Source organism: Dendrobates tinctorius, unplaced genomic scaffold (genome assembly GCF_039654945.1).
Source record: "Dendrobates tinctorius isolate UK_male_01 unplaced genomic scaffold, ASM3965494v1 ptg000045l, whole genome shotgun sequence".
In the NCBI taxonomy this organism is placed as follows: Eukaryota; Metazoa; Chordata; class Amphibia; order Anura; family Dendrobatidae; genus Dendrobates; species Dendrobates tinctorius.
The window spans coordinates 9,662,035-9,680,783 of NW_027361713.1; the positions used below are offsets into that span (position 1 = coordinate 9,662,035).

Here is an 18,749-nt window from a genome sequence, read left to right on the forward strand (position 1 = left end):
TCCCATTGGGCTATGTCTGATGGGAGAGTAGTATCATCTGCTGGCACCTGTGCTCACAGTTAAAAAAAAGTTAAATGACATACATATTCACATAAAAATAAAAACCTATTATGCTCACCTCACACCAAATCCCTGAAACCCTCGTCTCCTAGAAATAATGTAAAATAATAAACCAACCTATACTCACCTTTCTGCAGTATTCCAGGTAATCCAGATTGTCCCATGGCGATCTCACGTGTAGAACAGTCACATCGGGAGATGTGACCACTCTACCCGGCTGCCGACGATACACTGACAGGAGCTAATCACTCCTGCACTGTATCACTGCGCAGCCATGAGAGTTCTCTGGCTCTCACTTACGGCACCGCTGTGTGAGAACGTTCCCATGCAGCAGTGGTGCCGTAAGTGAGAGCACCGAAGTTCCTGATGAACTCCGGTGAACTCTCACAGTAGCACAGTGATACATTGCAGGAGTGATTACCTCCTGTCAGTGTATCGCCGGCTGTCTTTGAGAGCAGTCATATCACTGATGTGACTGTTCTCAAAGTGATCAGGATTCGTTGTGGGACATTATGGATTATCTTCTCGGCAGACAGGTGAGGAATATTTGTGGTTTATTTTATTTTTGTTGCAGGAGATTGAGGGCATCGGTGGATTAGGCGTTTAGTAAGTATGGTTTAGTTGAGATTATTAAAGGACTCTAAATGTCATTATTTCAAATAAAGGATTTTATTATGGCTGTGTCTTTATTTACCATATAACTATAGGATTAGTAATGGAGAGGTGTCTTATAGACGCCTCTCCATTACTATGCCGTGGGCTTGATGTCACCGGACAATACAAAGGTGACATCAACCCCAAAAATAATACCGCACTTGCCACCGCCACAGGGCAAGTGGGGAAAAGCGAGGCAAAGAGCCAGATTTGACACATCTTATAGATTTGCCTTTTCTGGGGCAGCTGAGAGCTGATGTTTCTAGCCTTGGGGGCCAATATCCATGGCTCCTTCCTAGACTATTAATATCAGCCCACAGCTGTCTGCATAGCCTTTGCTGGTTATTAATTATAGGGGTACCCCACATCATTTTTTGGGGATCCCCCATTTTAATAGCCAGTAAAGGCTAAGTATACAGGTGTGAGCTGATATTAATAGCCTGGGAAGCTCCATGAGTATTACCCTCTTCCCAGGCTATAAACATATGCCCCCAGCCATCAGCTTTCCCTCTACTGGTTATTAAAATTACGAGGGAGCCCACGCAATTTGTTTTCATTTTTTTTTCATTGAAATTAACAGTTGCTCTCTGGTTACATCCTATGTACGTTCATTCTGTTAACACTCCTACATAAGCTGGTGACAATGTGTGCGTAGGTTTGTGTGTGTTTGTCTTTACTTATCGGCTAAGTAATGAGGGTGTCGGGTTGAGTGTGTATGTGAGCATCAGCGTGTGTGTGTGTCAGTGTGTGAGTGTGAGCATGAGTGAGTGTGTGAGCATCAGTGTGTGTGAGCATCAGCGTGTGAGTGTGAGCATGAGCGTCAGTGTGTGAGCATAAGCGTGAGTGTAAGCATGTGAGTGTGACCGTCAGCATCAACGTGTGAGCGTTAGCATGTGAGCGAAAGTGTGTGCGTGAGTTGAGCATGAGCATCAGCATGTGAGTGTCAGCGTGTGAGCATGAGTGTGAGCATGGGCGTCAGCATGTGAGCATAAGTGTGAGTGTGACCGTCAGCATGTGAGTGTGACCGTCAGCGTGTGAGCTTCAGTGTGTGAACATGAGTGTGTGCGTCAACATGTAAGCATGATACAGAAAACAGCACCAACTAACAGAATCTTTGTTGTCTGCTATCCTCGGTGACCATCTACTTTTCAGTATAACTTGTCACTAACAAGATGGCTCCGTACTGTGTTCCTAAATGTCTTCCTCTCTTATCCCTTAGCAAACACCCAGAAGGTGAAGAGAGGAGTGACATCACACACATGTGAGCAGATTCAGCCCATATTTACTGCAATGCAGTAATGTGAGCTAGTTGTACACTAGGTTTTGTGTCAAATTTCAGTAGCTGCCCTAGTGTTTAAAAGTGGAAATAACAAACTTTTTAAAAATATTTTTCATATTTTACTAAATTATAAACAAATGATAATTTTTTTAAAGAAAATTTTAACATTAATTCTTTATATTTTTTCCACTCCCGAAAAAATTTTTTTTAATGGCACCTTCCCTTTAAACTGTTGATATATACATATGGATGTCACATGGATGACATAAAGATTTAAAAATGGACAAATGGATAGAAAACACATGACAATATGTATGAAAGTTGTATGATTTTATGAAAAATGGGACAACTTTTCATATGCTCATCTGACCACTGGCTTAAAGATACAATATTTAGTGTTGTCATGTTGCGAAACAACTATACATACTTATAAAAATATAGGTCAAAATGGACAAAACTTATCTTTGCATTGAATTCTGTGTTTAGGTTTGACTTGAGTACTCATCTCACCAACAAGAGAAGTGGTAACGCCTACCATAATGACCCATGTGTCATTCATTCATTTTACACATCACCACCAAATATGATTGCCTTTTGTGATTGTAAATTTATATGCAATGAAAAGTTACATTTTACAGGAGGCATTGCTACCTAGTGCATGGTTCTCAGGTCCATTGCTAGGTAGTGATGTTTCTAACAAAGGGGTGGAGGCGTTTTCTCCCTTCTGGCAGTGATGATTGTTTTAATGGAAATGTCCTTCAGTTCAAAGCACTGACCATTTGCTGGTGCTTTGAAAAGTTATTCTGTGTAAAGGGACCTCAAGCATTTAAGTTATTCCTCCTATTACTAGAATTACAGAAAATGGTAATGAAAATATTTGGATATTGCATATTTTTCTCTTTTGGAAATTGAAGGGCCTAAAATCATAACAATTGCAATGCTAGCCAATTGCCTTTAAAATATTTATTAAGCTAGAAGAAGAAAAGAAGAGCAATAAAGAAATGACTTATTTAATGTACCCTTGTTTGAGAAAGTCAGTAATGAAAATGTAATTCTTTATATCCACGGTCAGTTCTTTTTCTGATTTCCCACTCTTTGTAGTCAGGAGAAAACATTTATCTAACCCCACAAATCATAATCAGTCAGGCAATCAAGCACATCATGGCTCCATGGAATACTATTTCCTTGAAAGGACTTATCAATCCATCTGGTGAGTACTCAGCCCTAACCAAACCTGATTAATTATTCATCTTGGCCAAGCAGACTTTGAAGCTTGTTGAAACAAGCCCTACAGATGCAGGACCTAATTATCTAATCCAAGTACATTAGGATTCTGCCTGTTTGGGTGTCAGATCTACCAATAACTACTGATCCATTAAAAGTACGGAGATTAAGCTTGAGTTTGATGCTGCATAGAATATTCTGCATAGAATATTTGTAAGCAAACGTTAAATGTACAATTCCACTGTTGTGCAACTGTCTATAAAAGAAGGATACTTTTAATGTATTACATTCTGTGCAATAGTATTTATATAATCTTTATGGATTATTCTATATTACCCAAACTGATTTCATGTCAAGGACCCCATAGAATATAGTCTTCCAAACTGTCAGGATTCGTTTTACCTGTTTGCTAGAGGACATGTTTGATAATGAGCTGATGCTGCCAGCATCTGTGACAACCATTGCTGATGGAAAGCGTGATGTGTGTGAATACTGGGGAGGTTCCTGTTTATGTGCATACACTGTAAATGAAAGAGAAACATAATAAGCATGGACATTAAACCAATATTTCATAACATGCAATGGAGAAATGTCATTAACTACTTGCTAGGATATCAATACTGACATATCTAATAAACACCTTCAGAATGTAAGAAATTTGCTATACCTGAATTAATTATTTGATCCAAGTCTTCCCATTGAATTTGACCTGTACATTTCCCAATGACATAATGCTATGGTACCCCAAGCACACTATCATGTGGTTGTGTAATGATCTGCTTACAAGCTTAGTCACACGTCAGTATTTTGCATTAGTATTTTGTGTGTCAAAACCAAGAGTGCAACTTACAGAGAAAAATTATGAGGCCGGAGTCACACTAAAGAGAAATACGGACAAGTGAGAGGCGTAAAAACCTTGCACCAAACACTGACCAATGATTCTCTATGTGGCAGCTCCCAACAGCCGTATACTTCTCAGCCGTATTTTACGGGCAGAGACAATCGCAGCATGCTGCGATTGTCAGCATATTCCGGCCGAAATAAGCCAATGCAAATCTATGGGGGCGCAAAAAATACGGATTACACATGGACCAGACGTGTGACTTGCAAGAAATACGCACCCGGTGTCCTTGAACAAAAACCGGCAATTCATTATGCGAGACAGTAAAATCACACTGACATGTTTAACAAAGAAACGAAAGAATAGATATATACACAAAGAATATATATACTATATATATATATATATATATATATATATTTATATTTCATAGCATTCTACATAGCATAAGAGCCGCTAATTCAGTTGCCGGCTTCTGTAAAATCAATCCCGAACCCGACATGAAATGAAATATGGTTTACAAACAGTAAGACATTTCACTTCATGTATTTTTCTATATGTCCCTGATTAATAACTATTTTAGGGCTTGTGTGTAAAATTTGGGACGTCTAGGTGTTAAATTAAGGGGTTAATTCGTTGTAAAAAAAATGCATGTGCTCACTCAGTAAAATCGCAACCAGCGAGCTAAAGCAGGTGAGTGAGGGCAGATTTTAATAGCCTAGAGAGGGACCATTGTTTTTGGCGCCCCACCTGGCTACAAAAATCTGCCCCCAGACACCCCAGAAAAGGCGCATCTATAAGATGCGCCTTTTCTGGCACTTATCCTCTGTATTCCCATTGCCCTGTAGCGGTGGCTAATGGGTTAATATTAATGGGTTAATGTCACCATGCAATTGGAAGATGACATTAAGCCGATTAATAATGGAGAGGTGTCAATAAGACACCGATCCATTATTAACCCTAGACTATTAAACGGTTAAAAAACACACACAGACATCAATGAAAAAATATTTTAATGAAATAAAGACACCTAGTTTTTGACCATATTTATTCCTCTGCTAATTCAAATAGAAGCCATCGACCTGTAATAAAAATAAAACAAAAAAGCAACCATATCCTTTCTTCTCCGCTGCTCAGTCACATCCCCCGCTGCAATCCATCAGAAAGGGTTAAGTGGTTTACACAGGGACCGGTGCTATTGTGACCAGCCCGATGTAAACCACTGCAAGAATGAATTATTTCATCTCTGTGCAGCCTCCCTGGCTGCCCGGAGATGAACTAATGAGCGTGGGATGTTGTGAATACTGAAAATAGTGGAGCTGGTCAGATTGAGAGTTCTCTTTCTGGGCTCCCTCTGGTGGTTGCTGGGGGTAGTGGAGCTGATCTGATTGACAGAGGCTTGCCACCTGATAATGAGGAAGACGATTGGAGATCTGGGGTTTCTGATTGGGATTTAAGACAGCTGACTCCCTCTATCCCTGCTGGTGATTTTTTTCCTGTGCTGCCTGAGGTCTGATGTCTCCTGCTCTTTCCCTGCATGTTCAGCTAAGTGGTTCATTTGCTATTCTGTTTGCATTTGATCTGGTTTTGTTTATCTCTGCTTTGTGCAGGTCAGCTAGCTCCGGCTGGGGCTGTGCTGAATCACCGCCCATATGTTACTGCATGTGCCAGGTTGTTTTGTCCCCTTTTATATTGGTCTCTTTTTGCTTTGCTTTCAGAATTTACCAGAGTGCTGATATAGTGGGGAGCGAAGTTGTGTGACTTCAGTGTTTTTTGCATCAGACGTGTTGGACTTTTGCAGGGTTTTTTGCGTGATTGCAGACAGTGTCTTTCCTTTCCTGTCCTGTCTAGTCAGTGTGGGCCCCATCGTTTGCTCAGTCTATTTTTCTGCCTTCGTTTGTGTTTTCATCTTGTCTCACTGACAATATATGTTTGGGGGCTATCTATTCCTTTGGGGTCTGCTCCGGGGCAGTTTAGATTTCCCCTTTCTTGCTTTAGGCTTAGTTAGCTCTCCGGCTGTGCCGAGGCGTCTAGGATCATCGTTGGTACGCTCCACGGCTACTGCTAGTTGTGTGGACAGGATCAGGGGTCTGCATCCACATAGATACCAACCTCTATGGTTTTCTGTGGCTTAGCCTGGGCCTGCTATCCTCCTCTGTGACCCATTCATAACAGTGGGAAAGTTTCTGCATTTTTTTCCCCACGCTCATTAGTTCACCTCAGGTCAGCCAGGGGACTCCGCGCAGCCTCACTGACGTCACTGGCTCACCTGAGGTGAACGAATGAGCATGGGAAAAAATGCAGAAACTTTCCCACACCTACCGGATCCCATGGCTATCACCTCATTGCAGGTCCTATTTCAGACACCCAGCCATACACACATATATACAGGCTTACTATGGGCGTCTAGACACACACTCCTGGGTGGGTTTGTAGGTGACTGGTCCCACCCGTTTCACCAGCCACCTGGAAGCTCTCCCTCATACACTGTAACAAAAACCTCAGCAGTACCTCTGCTGATTAACACACATTCAAGCTTCCATCCGAGGGCCACCCACCCTGGGATACATAACGGTCATCCTATCTCCATTACCACAATGGATATGCCTGTGTGCATGACCCATACAGCGCCCCCTAGCTGTCACAGCGGTGACTGCACCACAATATATATATATATATATATATGTATTCTATGTGTTTATATCTATTTTGTTTGGGTTTTAATCTGTCATTGGGCTCCATTATATGTCCATTTTGCAAGACTACGAGAAAATCTCGACATACGAATGCCATATGGATTACATACGGATGATTACATGCGCAAAATACGCGCCCACACCTTGACAACGGATGACATGCGGATCACTGTTCAGGGAACATTTCTGCGTATTACGACTGTACAATACGGTCCATATTTTTGTACGTTAAGTGTGACTTCAGCCTAAATGAAAGACTGACACCTGTTCTGTGTTCTGAAGACACTCCTGGTTTTGGCATAGAAATATTGATCAAGAATACTGATGTGTGAAAAAATCCTAAAAGGAACAAATTGTTATTGTAATTCTACAACACAAACATTTGTTATGAACTTGACAGGGATTTTTAACATGGATTTCACATCAAAATCACTATTAACCCCTTAGTGGCAGAGCCAATTTTGACCTTAATGACAGCCAAATTTTACAATTCTGACCACTGTCACTTTATGAGGTAATAAATGTGGACAACTCCAATGGATCCCACTGATTCTGAGGTTGATTTTTCATGACATATGGCACTTCATGATAGTGATAAAATTTATTTGATATAACTTGTGTTTACTAGTAAAAAAAATAGAAAATTTGGCAAAAATGTAGAAAATTATGCAATTTTCAAACTTTTATTTTTTTTGTCCTTAAATCAAAATAGTTAATAAATAACATTTCCCACATGTCTACTTTACAGGAGCACAATTTTGGAAACATAACATTTATTTTGTTAGTAAGTTAGAAGAGTTAAAAGTGGACCAACAATTTCTCATTTTTCCAACAACATTTACAAAAACATTTTTTTAGGGACCACATCACATTTGAAGTGACTTTGAGGGGCCTATATGACAGAAAGTGCCCAAAAGTGACACCATTCTAAAAACTGCACCCCAAGGTGTTCAAAATCCCATTCAAGAAGTTTATTAACATTTCAGTTGCTTCACGAGAACTGAAGCAGTGTGGAAGGAAAAAAATAACATTTAAGGTTTAAAAAAAAATACTTTAGACCCAAACTTTTTTATTTTTTACAAGGGTAACAATAGAAAATGGACGCCAAAATTTGTTGTGCAATTTATCTTGAGTATGCGCCATATGTAGGAAAAATCCACTGATTGGGCACACAGCTGGGCTTGGCAGGAATGGAGCACCGTTTGACTTTTTGAACGCAAAATTGGCTGGAATCATCAGCGAACGTCATGTCCCATTTGGAGAGAAATCAGTAGAAATCTCCCACAAGTGACGCACAACCCTGATGCAACACTGATGCTCAACACTACTAGTCATCTAGAAGAGGCCAGAGAGCGCTTTGCAGAGGACCGGATGGGGGCAGCAATTGTAAGACAGGTGAGCAGCAAAGCAAGTATTATATTATTTACAATTTTCACAGCCATCTACAAATCAGAAATGTAACCGTATATACACTCCTGAACATTGAAACTGCAACATCAAGAAGGAAAAGTCATAGAATTCACCAGACGAATAAACCTGATAATTATATGTAAATTAAGACAAAAATGGAAACAAAATTTTCAAAATATCTGAATGTATTCAGTATTAATTATACAGAATTGCATGCACTTACACGTTTTGACATGCTGTCAATGAGGCGATTAATGTCTGAGAAATGTACTGCCATGCTGAATGTACTGGGCACAGATATCAGCAAGATCAACTGCTGGCAGCTCACTTAGCAGTTGCTGAGTATTAACCCCTTCTTGACATGAGACGTACTATCCCGTCCATGGGACCCGGGCCCCTATGCCCATGGACGGGATAGTACGTCTACCGCGATCAGCGGCGCCTACGTGGTGAGCGCCGCTGATCGCGGCCTGGTGTCAGCTGATTATCACAGCTGACACCCGGCACAATGTGTCAGGGGCGGTCACGGACCGCTCCCGACACGTTAACCCCTTGCACACCGCGATCAAACATGATCGCGGTGTACCGGGGGTTACAAGGAAGCATCGGCAGGGAGGGGGCTCCCTCCGTGCTTCCCTGAGCCCCCCACGGCAGCGCAATGTGCAGCACTGCTGCCGGGGGCTCCTTTCCTGCAGGCCCCCGAATCCAAGATGGCGACAGGGGCCTTCGGGGGCCTGCAGGAAGCTGGCTTCCTCAGTGCCTGCAAAGCGCAGGCATGAGGAAGCCTTCTGCAGTGCCTGTGACAGATTGCTGATCTATCACAGTGATCTGCGATGTGACAGATCAGCGATCTGTCACAGGACAGTGATGTCCCACCTGGGACTATTTAATAAAGTAAAAAAAAAAATATTCCCCCAAATAAATCCATTTTTTAGAAATAAAAAAAAAAACAATAAAAGTACACATATTAGGTATCGCCGCGTCCGTAACGACCCGCCCTATAAAACTGTCCCATTAGTTAACCCCTTTAGCGAACCCCTTAAAAAATAAAAATAAAAAACTAAGCAAAAAATAATGATTTATTATCATACCGCCAAACAAAAAGTGTAACAACGCGCGATTAAAAAGGCGCATATAAATATCCATGGTACCGCTGAAAACGTCATCTTGTCCCGCAAAAAACGAGCTGCCACACAGCATCATCCGCAAAAAATTAAAAAAGTTATAGCTCGCAGAATAAAGCGATGCAAAAATAATTATTTTTTATATAAAATACTTTTCATTGCAAAAAGCGCCAAAACATAAAAAAATGAACTAAATGAGGTATCGCTGTAACCGTACTGACCCGAAGAATAAAACCGCTTTATCAATTTTATCGCACGCGGAACGGTGTAAACGCACCCCCCCAAAAGAAATTCATGAAACGCTGGTTTTTGTTCATTCTGCGTCACAAAAATCGGAATAAAAAGCGATCAAAAAATATCACGTGCCCGAAAATGGTACCAATAAAAACGTCAACTCGTCCCGCAAAAAATAAGACCTAACATGACTCGGTGGGTCAAAATATGGAAAAATTAGAGCTCTCAATATGTGGTGATGCAAAAACTATTTTTACAATAAAAAGCGTCTTTTAGCATGTGACAGCCGCCAAACATAAAAACCGCCATAAATAGTAAATCAAACCCCCCGTTATCATCCCCTTAGTTAGGTAAAAATAATAAAATAAAAAAAATGTATTTATTTCCATTTTTCCATTAGGGTTTTTTTATTTTCACGCCCGAGCGTTATAAACTTCTGTGAAGCACTTGGGGGTTCAAAGTGCTCACCACACATCTAGATAAGTTCCGTGGGGGGCCTAGTGTCGAAAACGGGGTCACTTGTGGGGAGTTTCAATAGTTTAGGTACATCAGGGGCTCACCAAACGCACATGACACCCGCAGACCATTCCATCAAAGTCTGCATTCCAAAATGTCACTGCTTCCCTTCCGAGCCCCGACGTGTGTCCATACAGTAGTTTTCTCCCACATATGGGGTGTCAGCGCACTCATGACAAATTGGACAACAACTTTTGTGGTCCAATTTCTCCTGTTACCCTTGGGAAAATGAAAATTGGGGACTAATTGATCATTTTTGTGGAAAAAATACGATTTTTTTATTTTCATGCCGGGGCATTATAAACTTCTGTGAAGCCCTTGGGGGTTCAAAGTGCTCACCACACATCTAGATAAGTTCCTTAGGGGTCTCGTTTCCAAACTGGGGTCATTTGTGGGGGTTTCCACTGTTTAGGTACAATAGGGGCTCTCCAAACGCACATGACACCCGCAGACCATTCCCTCAAAGTCTGCATTCCAAAACGTCACTACTTCCCTTCTGAGCCCCGACGTGTGTCCATACAGTAGTTTTCTCCCACATATGGGGCGTCAGCCTACTCAGGACAAATTGGACAACAACTTTTGAGGTTCAATTTCTCCTGTTACCCTTGGGAAAATAAAAAAATTGGCGACTAATTGATCATGTTTGTGGAAAAAATACGATTTTTTTATTTTCATGCCCGGGCATTATAAACTTCTGTGAAGCCCTTGGGGGTTCAAAGTGCTCACCACACATCTAGATAAGTTCCTTAGGGGTCTCGTTTCCAAAATGGGGTCATTTGTGGGGGTTTCCACTGTTTGGGTACAATAGGGGCTCTCCAAACGCACATGACACCCGCAGACCATTCCCTCAAAGTCTGCATTCCAAAACGTCACTACTTCCCTTCTGAGCCCCGACGTGTGTCCATACAGTAGTTTTCTCCCACATATGGGGCGTCAGCGTACTCAGGACAAATTGGACAACAACTTTTGAGGTTCAATTTCTCCTGTTACCCTTGGGAAAATAAAAAAATTGGCGACTAATTGATCATGTTTGTGGAAAAAATACGATTTTTTTATTTTCATGCCCTGGCATTATAAACTTCTGTGAAGCCTTTGGGGGTTCAAAGTGCTCACCTCACATCTAGATAAGTTCCTTAGGGGGTCTAGTTTTCAAAATGGGGTCATTTGTGGGGGGTTTCCACTGTTTAGGTACATTAGGGGCTCTCCAAAGGCAACATGACACCCGCAGACCATTCCATCAAAGTCTGCATTCCAAAACGTCACTACTTCCCTTCCGAGCCCCGACGTGTGCCCATACAGTAGTTTTCTCCCACATATGGGGCATCAGCATACTCAGGACAAATTGGATAACAACTTTTGGGAACCCTTGGGAAAATACAAAAAATGGTGACTAAAAGATCATGTTTGTGGAAAAAATACGAATTTTTTATTTTCACGCCCGGGCGTTATAAACTTCTGTGAAGCACTGGGGGGTTCAAAGTTCTCACCACACATCTAGATAAGTTCCGTAGGGGGTCTAGTTTCCAAAATGGTGTCATTTGTGGGGGGTTTCCACTGTTTTGGTACATCAGGGGTTTTCCAATCGCGACATGGTGTCCGATCTCAATTCCAGCCAAAAACGTCAAATGGCGCTGCTTCCCTTCCGAGCTCTGCCATGCGCCCAAATAGTGGTTTACCCCCACATGTGGGGTATCAGTGTACTCAGGACAAATTGCACAATAACTTTTAGGGTCCTGTTACCCTTGGAAAAATAAGAATTGAGGGTGAAAAGATCATTTTTGTGGAAAAAATATGATTTTTTAATTGTACGGCTGTATGTTATAAACTTCTGTAAAGCCCTTGTGGGTTCAAAGTTCTCACCACATATCTAGATAAGTTCCTTGGGGGGTCTAGTTTCCAAAATGGGGTCACTTGTAGGGGGTTTCCACTGTTTAGGTACATCAGGGACTCTCCAAACGTGACATGGCGTCCGATCTGAATTCCAGCCAAGTTTGCATTGAAAAAGTCAAACGGCGCTCCTTCCATTCTGAGCTCTGCCATGCGCCGAAACAGTCGTTCCCCCCCCCACATATCAGGTATCAGCGTACTCAGGACAAATTGCACAATAACTTTTGCAGTCCAATTTCTCCTGTTACCCTTGGTAAAATAAAAAAAATTTAACCTGAAGTATTTTTTTTGTGAAAAAAAGTTAGATGTTAATTTTTTTTTTTTAAATATTCAAAAAAATTCCTGTGACGCACCTAAAGGGTTAATAAACTTCTTGAATGTGGTTTTGAGCACCTTAAGGGGTGCAGTTTTTAGAATGGTGTCACTTTTGGGTATTTTCTATCATATAGACCCCTCAAAGTGACCTCAAATGTGATGTGGTCCTAAAAATAAAATGGTGTTGTAAAAATGAGAAATCGCTGGTCAACTTTTAACCCTTATAACTTCCTAACGAAAAAAAAATTTTGGTTCCAAAATTGTGCTGATTAGAGTTGAGCGAAACGGGTCAAAAAATTTCAAAAGTCGCCGACTTTTGGCAAAGTCGGGTTTCATGAAACGAAACCCGACCCTAGGATCGGGTTTCAAAAGTCGCTTTTCAAAAGTTTGTTTTGCGCTCTTTTTCAGCCAATCAGGATCCACGGACACTGTGGGCAACGTGATGACATAGGCACGGGTCACCACCATCTTTCAGAAGGGCATGCAAGTGATTGGCTTGCTTTGGGGGGCGTCACAGGGGGTACAAAAGGGCGTGCACGCTGACCGCCATGTTACTCATGCTGATCTCAGAATAGAGAGAGCTGCTGCTGCTGCTGATTTTGTAGGGAGAGCGTTAGGCAGGGAAGAAGACACCAAAAACTGCTTCTGCTGCTAGCGATTTTGCCTGTACAACACACCAGTCACTGTGTGTGCAGTGCAAGGGGAGGCTATATAGTGGTGTATCAGTGGTGTTGGTTGTTGGGCTGCCTTCTAAGGCTTCCTGACATTCCTGCATTGCTGTTTACCCACTGCTCCGCAAACTGCTTTTTTAAAAGCAATCCCAATTTTTTTTTTTTGTCCTGCTGAGAAGAAAAAAAAACTGCTTCTGCTGCTAGCGATTTTGCCTGTACAACACACTAGTCACTGTGTGTGCAGTGCAAGGGGAGGCTATATAGTGGTGTATCAGTGGTGTTGGTTGTTGGGCTGCCTTCTAAGGCTTCCTGACATTCCTGCATTGCTGTTTACCCACTGCTCCGCAAACTGCTTTTTTAAAAGCAATTCCAATTTTTTTTTTTTGTCCTGCTGAGAAGAAAAAAAAACTGCTTCTGCTGCTAGCGATTTTGCCTGTACAACACACCAGTCACTGTGTGTGCAGTGCAAGGGGAGGCTATATTGTGGTGTATCAGTGGTGTTGGCTGTTGGGCTGCCTTCTAAGGCTTCCTGACATTCCTGCATTGCTGTTTACCCACTGCTCCGCAAACTGCTTTTTTAAAAGCAATCCCAATTTTTTTTTTTTGTCCTGCTGAGGTACTGAGCGTGCATTTTTTCACACCATACAGCGGTGTACGCTCCTCACACAGTAACGTGTAATGGCTGTTATCTCAGCCACAGTGAAGCTATCAGTGTGTCACTCTGTGAGAATAAAACGAGGACATGTTCCGTTCTTACAGACCTGCACTCTAGGGAGATTCCTATTCTGCCCAATTCTACATACACCTTGTAGTTTGTGATACACTAGCCAATTTCTGCCTGTGACATAGCGCTGTGATATTCAGTGGGCCTCACATAATCCATAAGTGTCCAGTGTCCACAAGTTTGTGCAGAAATTCAAAATCTCCCTTATCCTCTAGTCACTTTGGTCACAGCTGTGCCATCGAGCCTGTGACAGAGCGCTCAGATATTCAGTGGGCCTCACACAATCCAAAAGTGTCCAGTGTCCACAAGTGTGTGCAGAAATTCAAAATCTCCCTTATCCTCTAGTCACTTTGGTCACAGCTGTGCCATCGAGCCTGTGACAGAGCGCTCAGATATTCAGTGGGCCTCACACAATCCATAAGTGTCCAGTGTCCACAAGTGTGTGCAGAAATTCAAAATCTCCCTTATCCTCTAGTCACTTTGGTCACAGCTGTGCCATCGAGCCTGTGACAGAGCGCTCAGATATTCAGTGGGCCTCACACAATCCATAAGTGTCCAGTGTCCACAAGTGTGTGCAGAAATTCAAAATCTCCCTTATCCTCTAGTCACTTTGGTCACAGCTGTGCCATCGAGCCTGTGACAGAGCGCTCAGATATTCAGTGGGGCTCACACAATCCAAAAGTGTCCAGTGTCCACAAGTGTGTGCAGAAATTCAAAATCTCCCTTATCCTCTAGTCACTTTGGTCACAGCTGTGCCATCGAGCCGGTGACAGAGCGCTCAGATACTCAGTGGGCCTCACACAATCTATAAGTGTCCAGTGTCCACAAGTGTGTACAGAAATTCAAAATCTCCCTTACCCTCTAGTCACTTTGGTCACAGCTGTGCCATCGAGCCTGTGACAGAGCGCTCAGATATTCAGTGGGCCTCACACAATCCATAAGTGTCCAGTGTCCACAAGTGTGTGCAGAAATTCAAAATCTCCCTTATCCTCTAGTCACTTTGGTCACAGCTGTGCCATCGAGCCTGTGACAGAGCACTCAGATATTCAGTGGGCCTCACACAATCCATAAGTGTCCAGTGTCCACAAGTGTGTGCAGAAATTCAAAATCTCCCTTATCCTCTAGTCACTTTGGTCACAGCTGTGCCATCGAGCCTGTGACAGAGCGCTCAGATATTCAGTGGGCCTCACACAATCCAAAAGTGTCCAGTGTCCACAAGTGTGTGCAGAAATTCAAAATCTCCCTTATCCTCTAGTCACTTTGGTCACAGCTGTGCCATCGAGCCGGTGACAGAGCGCTCAGATATTCAGTGGGCCTCACACAATCTAGAAGTGTCCAGTGTCCACAAGTGTGTGCAGAAATTCAAAATCTCCCTTATCCTCTAGTCACTTTGGTCACAGCTGTGCCATCGAGCCTGTGACAGAGCGCTCAGATATTCAGTGGGCCTCACACAATCCATAAGTGTCCAGTGTCCACAAGTGTGTGCAGAAATTCAAAATCTCCCTTATTCTCTAGTCACTTTGGTCACAGCTGTGCCATCGAGCCTTTGACAGAGCGCTCAGATATTCAGTGGGCCTCACACAATCCATAAGTGTCCAGTGTCCACAAGTGTGTGCAGAAATTCAAAATCTCCCTTATCCTCTAGTCACTTTGGTCACAGCTGTGCCATCGAGCCTGTGACAGAGCGCTCAGATATTCAGTGGGCCTCACACAATCCAAAAGTGTCCAGTGTCCACAAGTGTGTGCAGAAATTCAAAATCTCCCTTATCCTCTAGTCATTTTGGTCACAGTTGTGCCATCGAGCCTGTGACAGAGCGCTCAGATATTCAGTGGGCCTCACACAATCCAAAAGTGTCCAGTGTCCACAAGTGTCTGCAGAAATTCAAAATCTCCCTTATCCTCTAGTCACTTTGGTCACAGCTGTGCCATCGAGCCTGTGACAGAGCGCTCAGATATTCAGTGGGCCTCACACAATCCAAAAGTGTCCAGTGTCCACAAGTGTCTGCAGAAATTCAAAATCTCCCCTGTCCTATAGACACCTTGTACCTTGTTTTACATTACTATATAGTTTGTTGGATTTTGTCTACATTTCTACCAAAAATGAGGAAGGCTGGTGGAAGAGGCCGTGGAATTGGGCAGGGGTTGGCAGCTGGTAATGATGGTGTTGGTGGTGGATCTGATGGTAGTGGCAAGAGCAAAATAGGACTGAATGCAGGAGGTGTTGAGCCTGCGTCATCGTCTGGCTACATAAGGCCTCGAACGCTTAGTTTTCTAGGAGTTGGCAAACCGCTTTTAAAGCCAGAGCATCAGGAAAAAGTTTTGTCTTACATTGCTGACTCAGCCTCCAGCTCTATCGCCTCCTCTTCTTCAGTTGTAAAAAGTAAAAGCACTGAGTCGTCATTGGAGGCTCATGTTCATGAACCACACCTTTCCTTGTGTCCTTCACCCCAACCAAGATTGAAGGATGACGCAGGCCATACTACTGATTACTCTATGGAGCTGTTTTCACATACCATGCCTGGATTATCAAGTGAAATGGTGAATTACCCAGGCCAAGATGAATCTGACATGGAGTGCACTGATGCACAGCCGCTGATGGATGATTCTGCTGGTACATTCACTCAGAGCACTATATTGTCCTCGCAGTGTACAGAGCCAGATTCTGACCCTGATGAGATTCAGGTGCCCCTTCCCGCACACTATACCACCATACACGGTGACACAGAGGAAGGTGCACATGACATAAAAGAGGAGGTGATGGATGACCCAGTTGTTGACCCAGATTGGCATCCATTGGGGGAAGAGGGTGCTGCTTCCAATAGCTCAGATGAGGAGCATCCACAGCAGACATCGACATCGCAACAGCTGTTATCTGGCAGGCCCGGAGCACTCCAAAGACAGGTTCCAAACATCAAAAGAGTTGCTGGACAGCTTGTCCAGAGGGTCAAAAGATCACAGCGTGCTAGGCCGCAAAATGTCTGCCAAAGTAGGAAGAGTGCAGTGTGGCACTTTTTTGAACAAAATCCTCATGATCAGGCCAAGGTTATCTGTAAGAAGTGCGCAAAGACCTTTAGCCGAGGGAAAAATCTGAAAAATTTGAATACCAGTTGCATGCTTAGACATTTAACCAGCATGCACTTGCAAGCGTGGACACAACACCAAACCTCAAGTGCCACATGTGCAACTGATCACAACGAAGGTAGTCAGCAACGCTACATTGTTTCCCCCACTGTAAGCCCACCGGTTAGCACAGCAGCAAATGTTGAGGTGTCGTTGCAAGGCCACAGCAGTCAGGGAATCCCACTGTTATATCAACGAAAGACTGATTCTAGGCCATGAGAAAGAACAACAACTCCATCACCATCATCAACCCTCTCTCAGTCCGCCCTGTCCACCGCTACTTCCACCATATGCAGCTCTCAAGTCCAGCTCACCCTCCCAGACACTATGAGTAGGTCAAGAAAGTACTCAGTCTCTCATCCGCGTACACTGGGTTTGAACGCCCACATTGCCAAACTAATCTCGTTTGAGATGATGCCCTTTCGGTTGGTGGAAAGCACAGCTTTCCGCGAACTCATGGCCTATGCAGTACCACGCTATGACCTACCCAGTCGCCACTTCTTCTCTCGCAAAGCCATCCCAGCCCTCCACCATCATGTGAAATACCGGATTGTCCATGCACTCAAGCAGTCAGTGAGCGGAAAGGTGCACCTCACAACTGATGCATGGTCCAGTCGGCATGGCCAGGGCCGTTACGTGTCCATCACTGCGCACTGGGTTAATGTGGTGGATGCAGGGTCCACAGGGGACAGCGGTGGTGGGACACAGCTGCCTAGCCCACGGTATAGGAAACAGTTGGCTGTAGGCGTTCGACCCTCCTCCTCCTCCAGAAGCGAAAGCTCGTCCACAGAGCGCAGTCGTACGAGCACTCCATCTGCAGCTGCCACTGTTGCACACGATGTGTCGAGCAGCTAGTGGAAAGCGTCAGCAGGCTGTGTTGCAGATGATGTGTTTGGGCGACAGACACACCGCCGAGGTGCTGGCCGAGTACTTGAAGCGCCAAACTGAGTCATGGCTGGGCAGTGTACATCTTGAGGCAGGCAAGGTAGTTAGTGATAACGGCCGTAATTTTGTGGCAGCCATAGCCCTTTCAAAACTCAGCCACATACCTTGCTTGGCTCACACCTTGAACCTGGTGGTGCAGTGCTTCCTCAAAAATTATCCGGAGTTAACAGCCCTGCTCCAGAAGGTGTGAAGACTGTGCGCGCACATCCGCCGGTCGCCTGTACACTCCGTTCGTATGCAGAAGCTGCAGCGATTGCTCCACCTTCCCAACCACCGCCTCATTATCGACATTGCAACAAGGTGGAACTCCACCCTGCACATGGTGGAGCGGCTGTGCGAGCAGAGGCAGGCCATAATGCATTTGTGGGAGGATACACGGCCAGGCACTTTGAGAGCAGACATGGAGTTGACAGGTGTGCAGTGGTCGAAGCTGAAAGACCTCTGTAAAGTCCTTCAGTGTTTTGAGGAATGCACACGGCTGGTAAGCGCAGACGACGCCATCCTAAGCATGAGCATCCCACTTATGCGTCTGCTCATGCAAACTTTGACGCACCTTAAGGAGCAGGCATCTGCAGCCAATGTTGATGAGGAGGAAGAGGAGGAGGGAATCCTTGATGACATTCAGCCATTGTCTGCTCAGGGACCTCTCCTGGACGAGGTGGAGGAAGAAGAGGAGGAAGAGGATGATGGGGATTATTACTTAGGGGAGGAGGATGCATCTCGTGGGGCAAGTGAAAATGTTGGCGTGGCAAGGTCTGGTACAGGGTTTGTGCGTGACTGGAGGGATGTGGATTTGCCAGAAAGTGCTCCTCCAACCAGCACTCGCAGTGCATCATTGACACCGGGAACATTGGCCCACATGTCAGATTATGCCTTGCAGATCCTAAAAAGGGAACCACGCATTGCCAAAATGATGAACGATGACGACTACTGGTTGGCCAGCATCCTGGATCCACGCTATAAAGGCAAATTACAAAACATCATGCCACAGGAGAACCTTGACCTAATATTGGCTAATAAACAAGCAACTCTGGTAAATCGGTTGCTTG

General features: G+C 43.9%; 1 protein-coding gene across 1 annotated transcript in view; it reads right to left on the minus strand.

Annotated features, from left to right (window-relative positions):
- The window catches only part of HNF1B (HNF1 homeobox B), a 292,983-nt gene that overhangs the window by 15,941 nt on the left and 258,293 nt on the right, over nucleotides 1-18,749 (minus strand). The window contains exon 8 of the mRNA XM_073575611.1: nucleotides 3,620-3,738. Coding sequence (XP_073431712.1) covers nucleotides 3,620-3,738 — 119 coding nt within the window. The remainder of the gene's footprint in view (nucleotides 1-3,619; nucleotides 3,739-18,749) is intronic.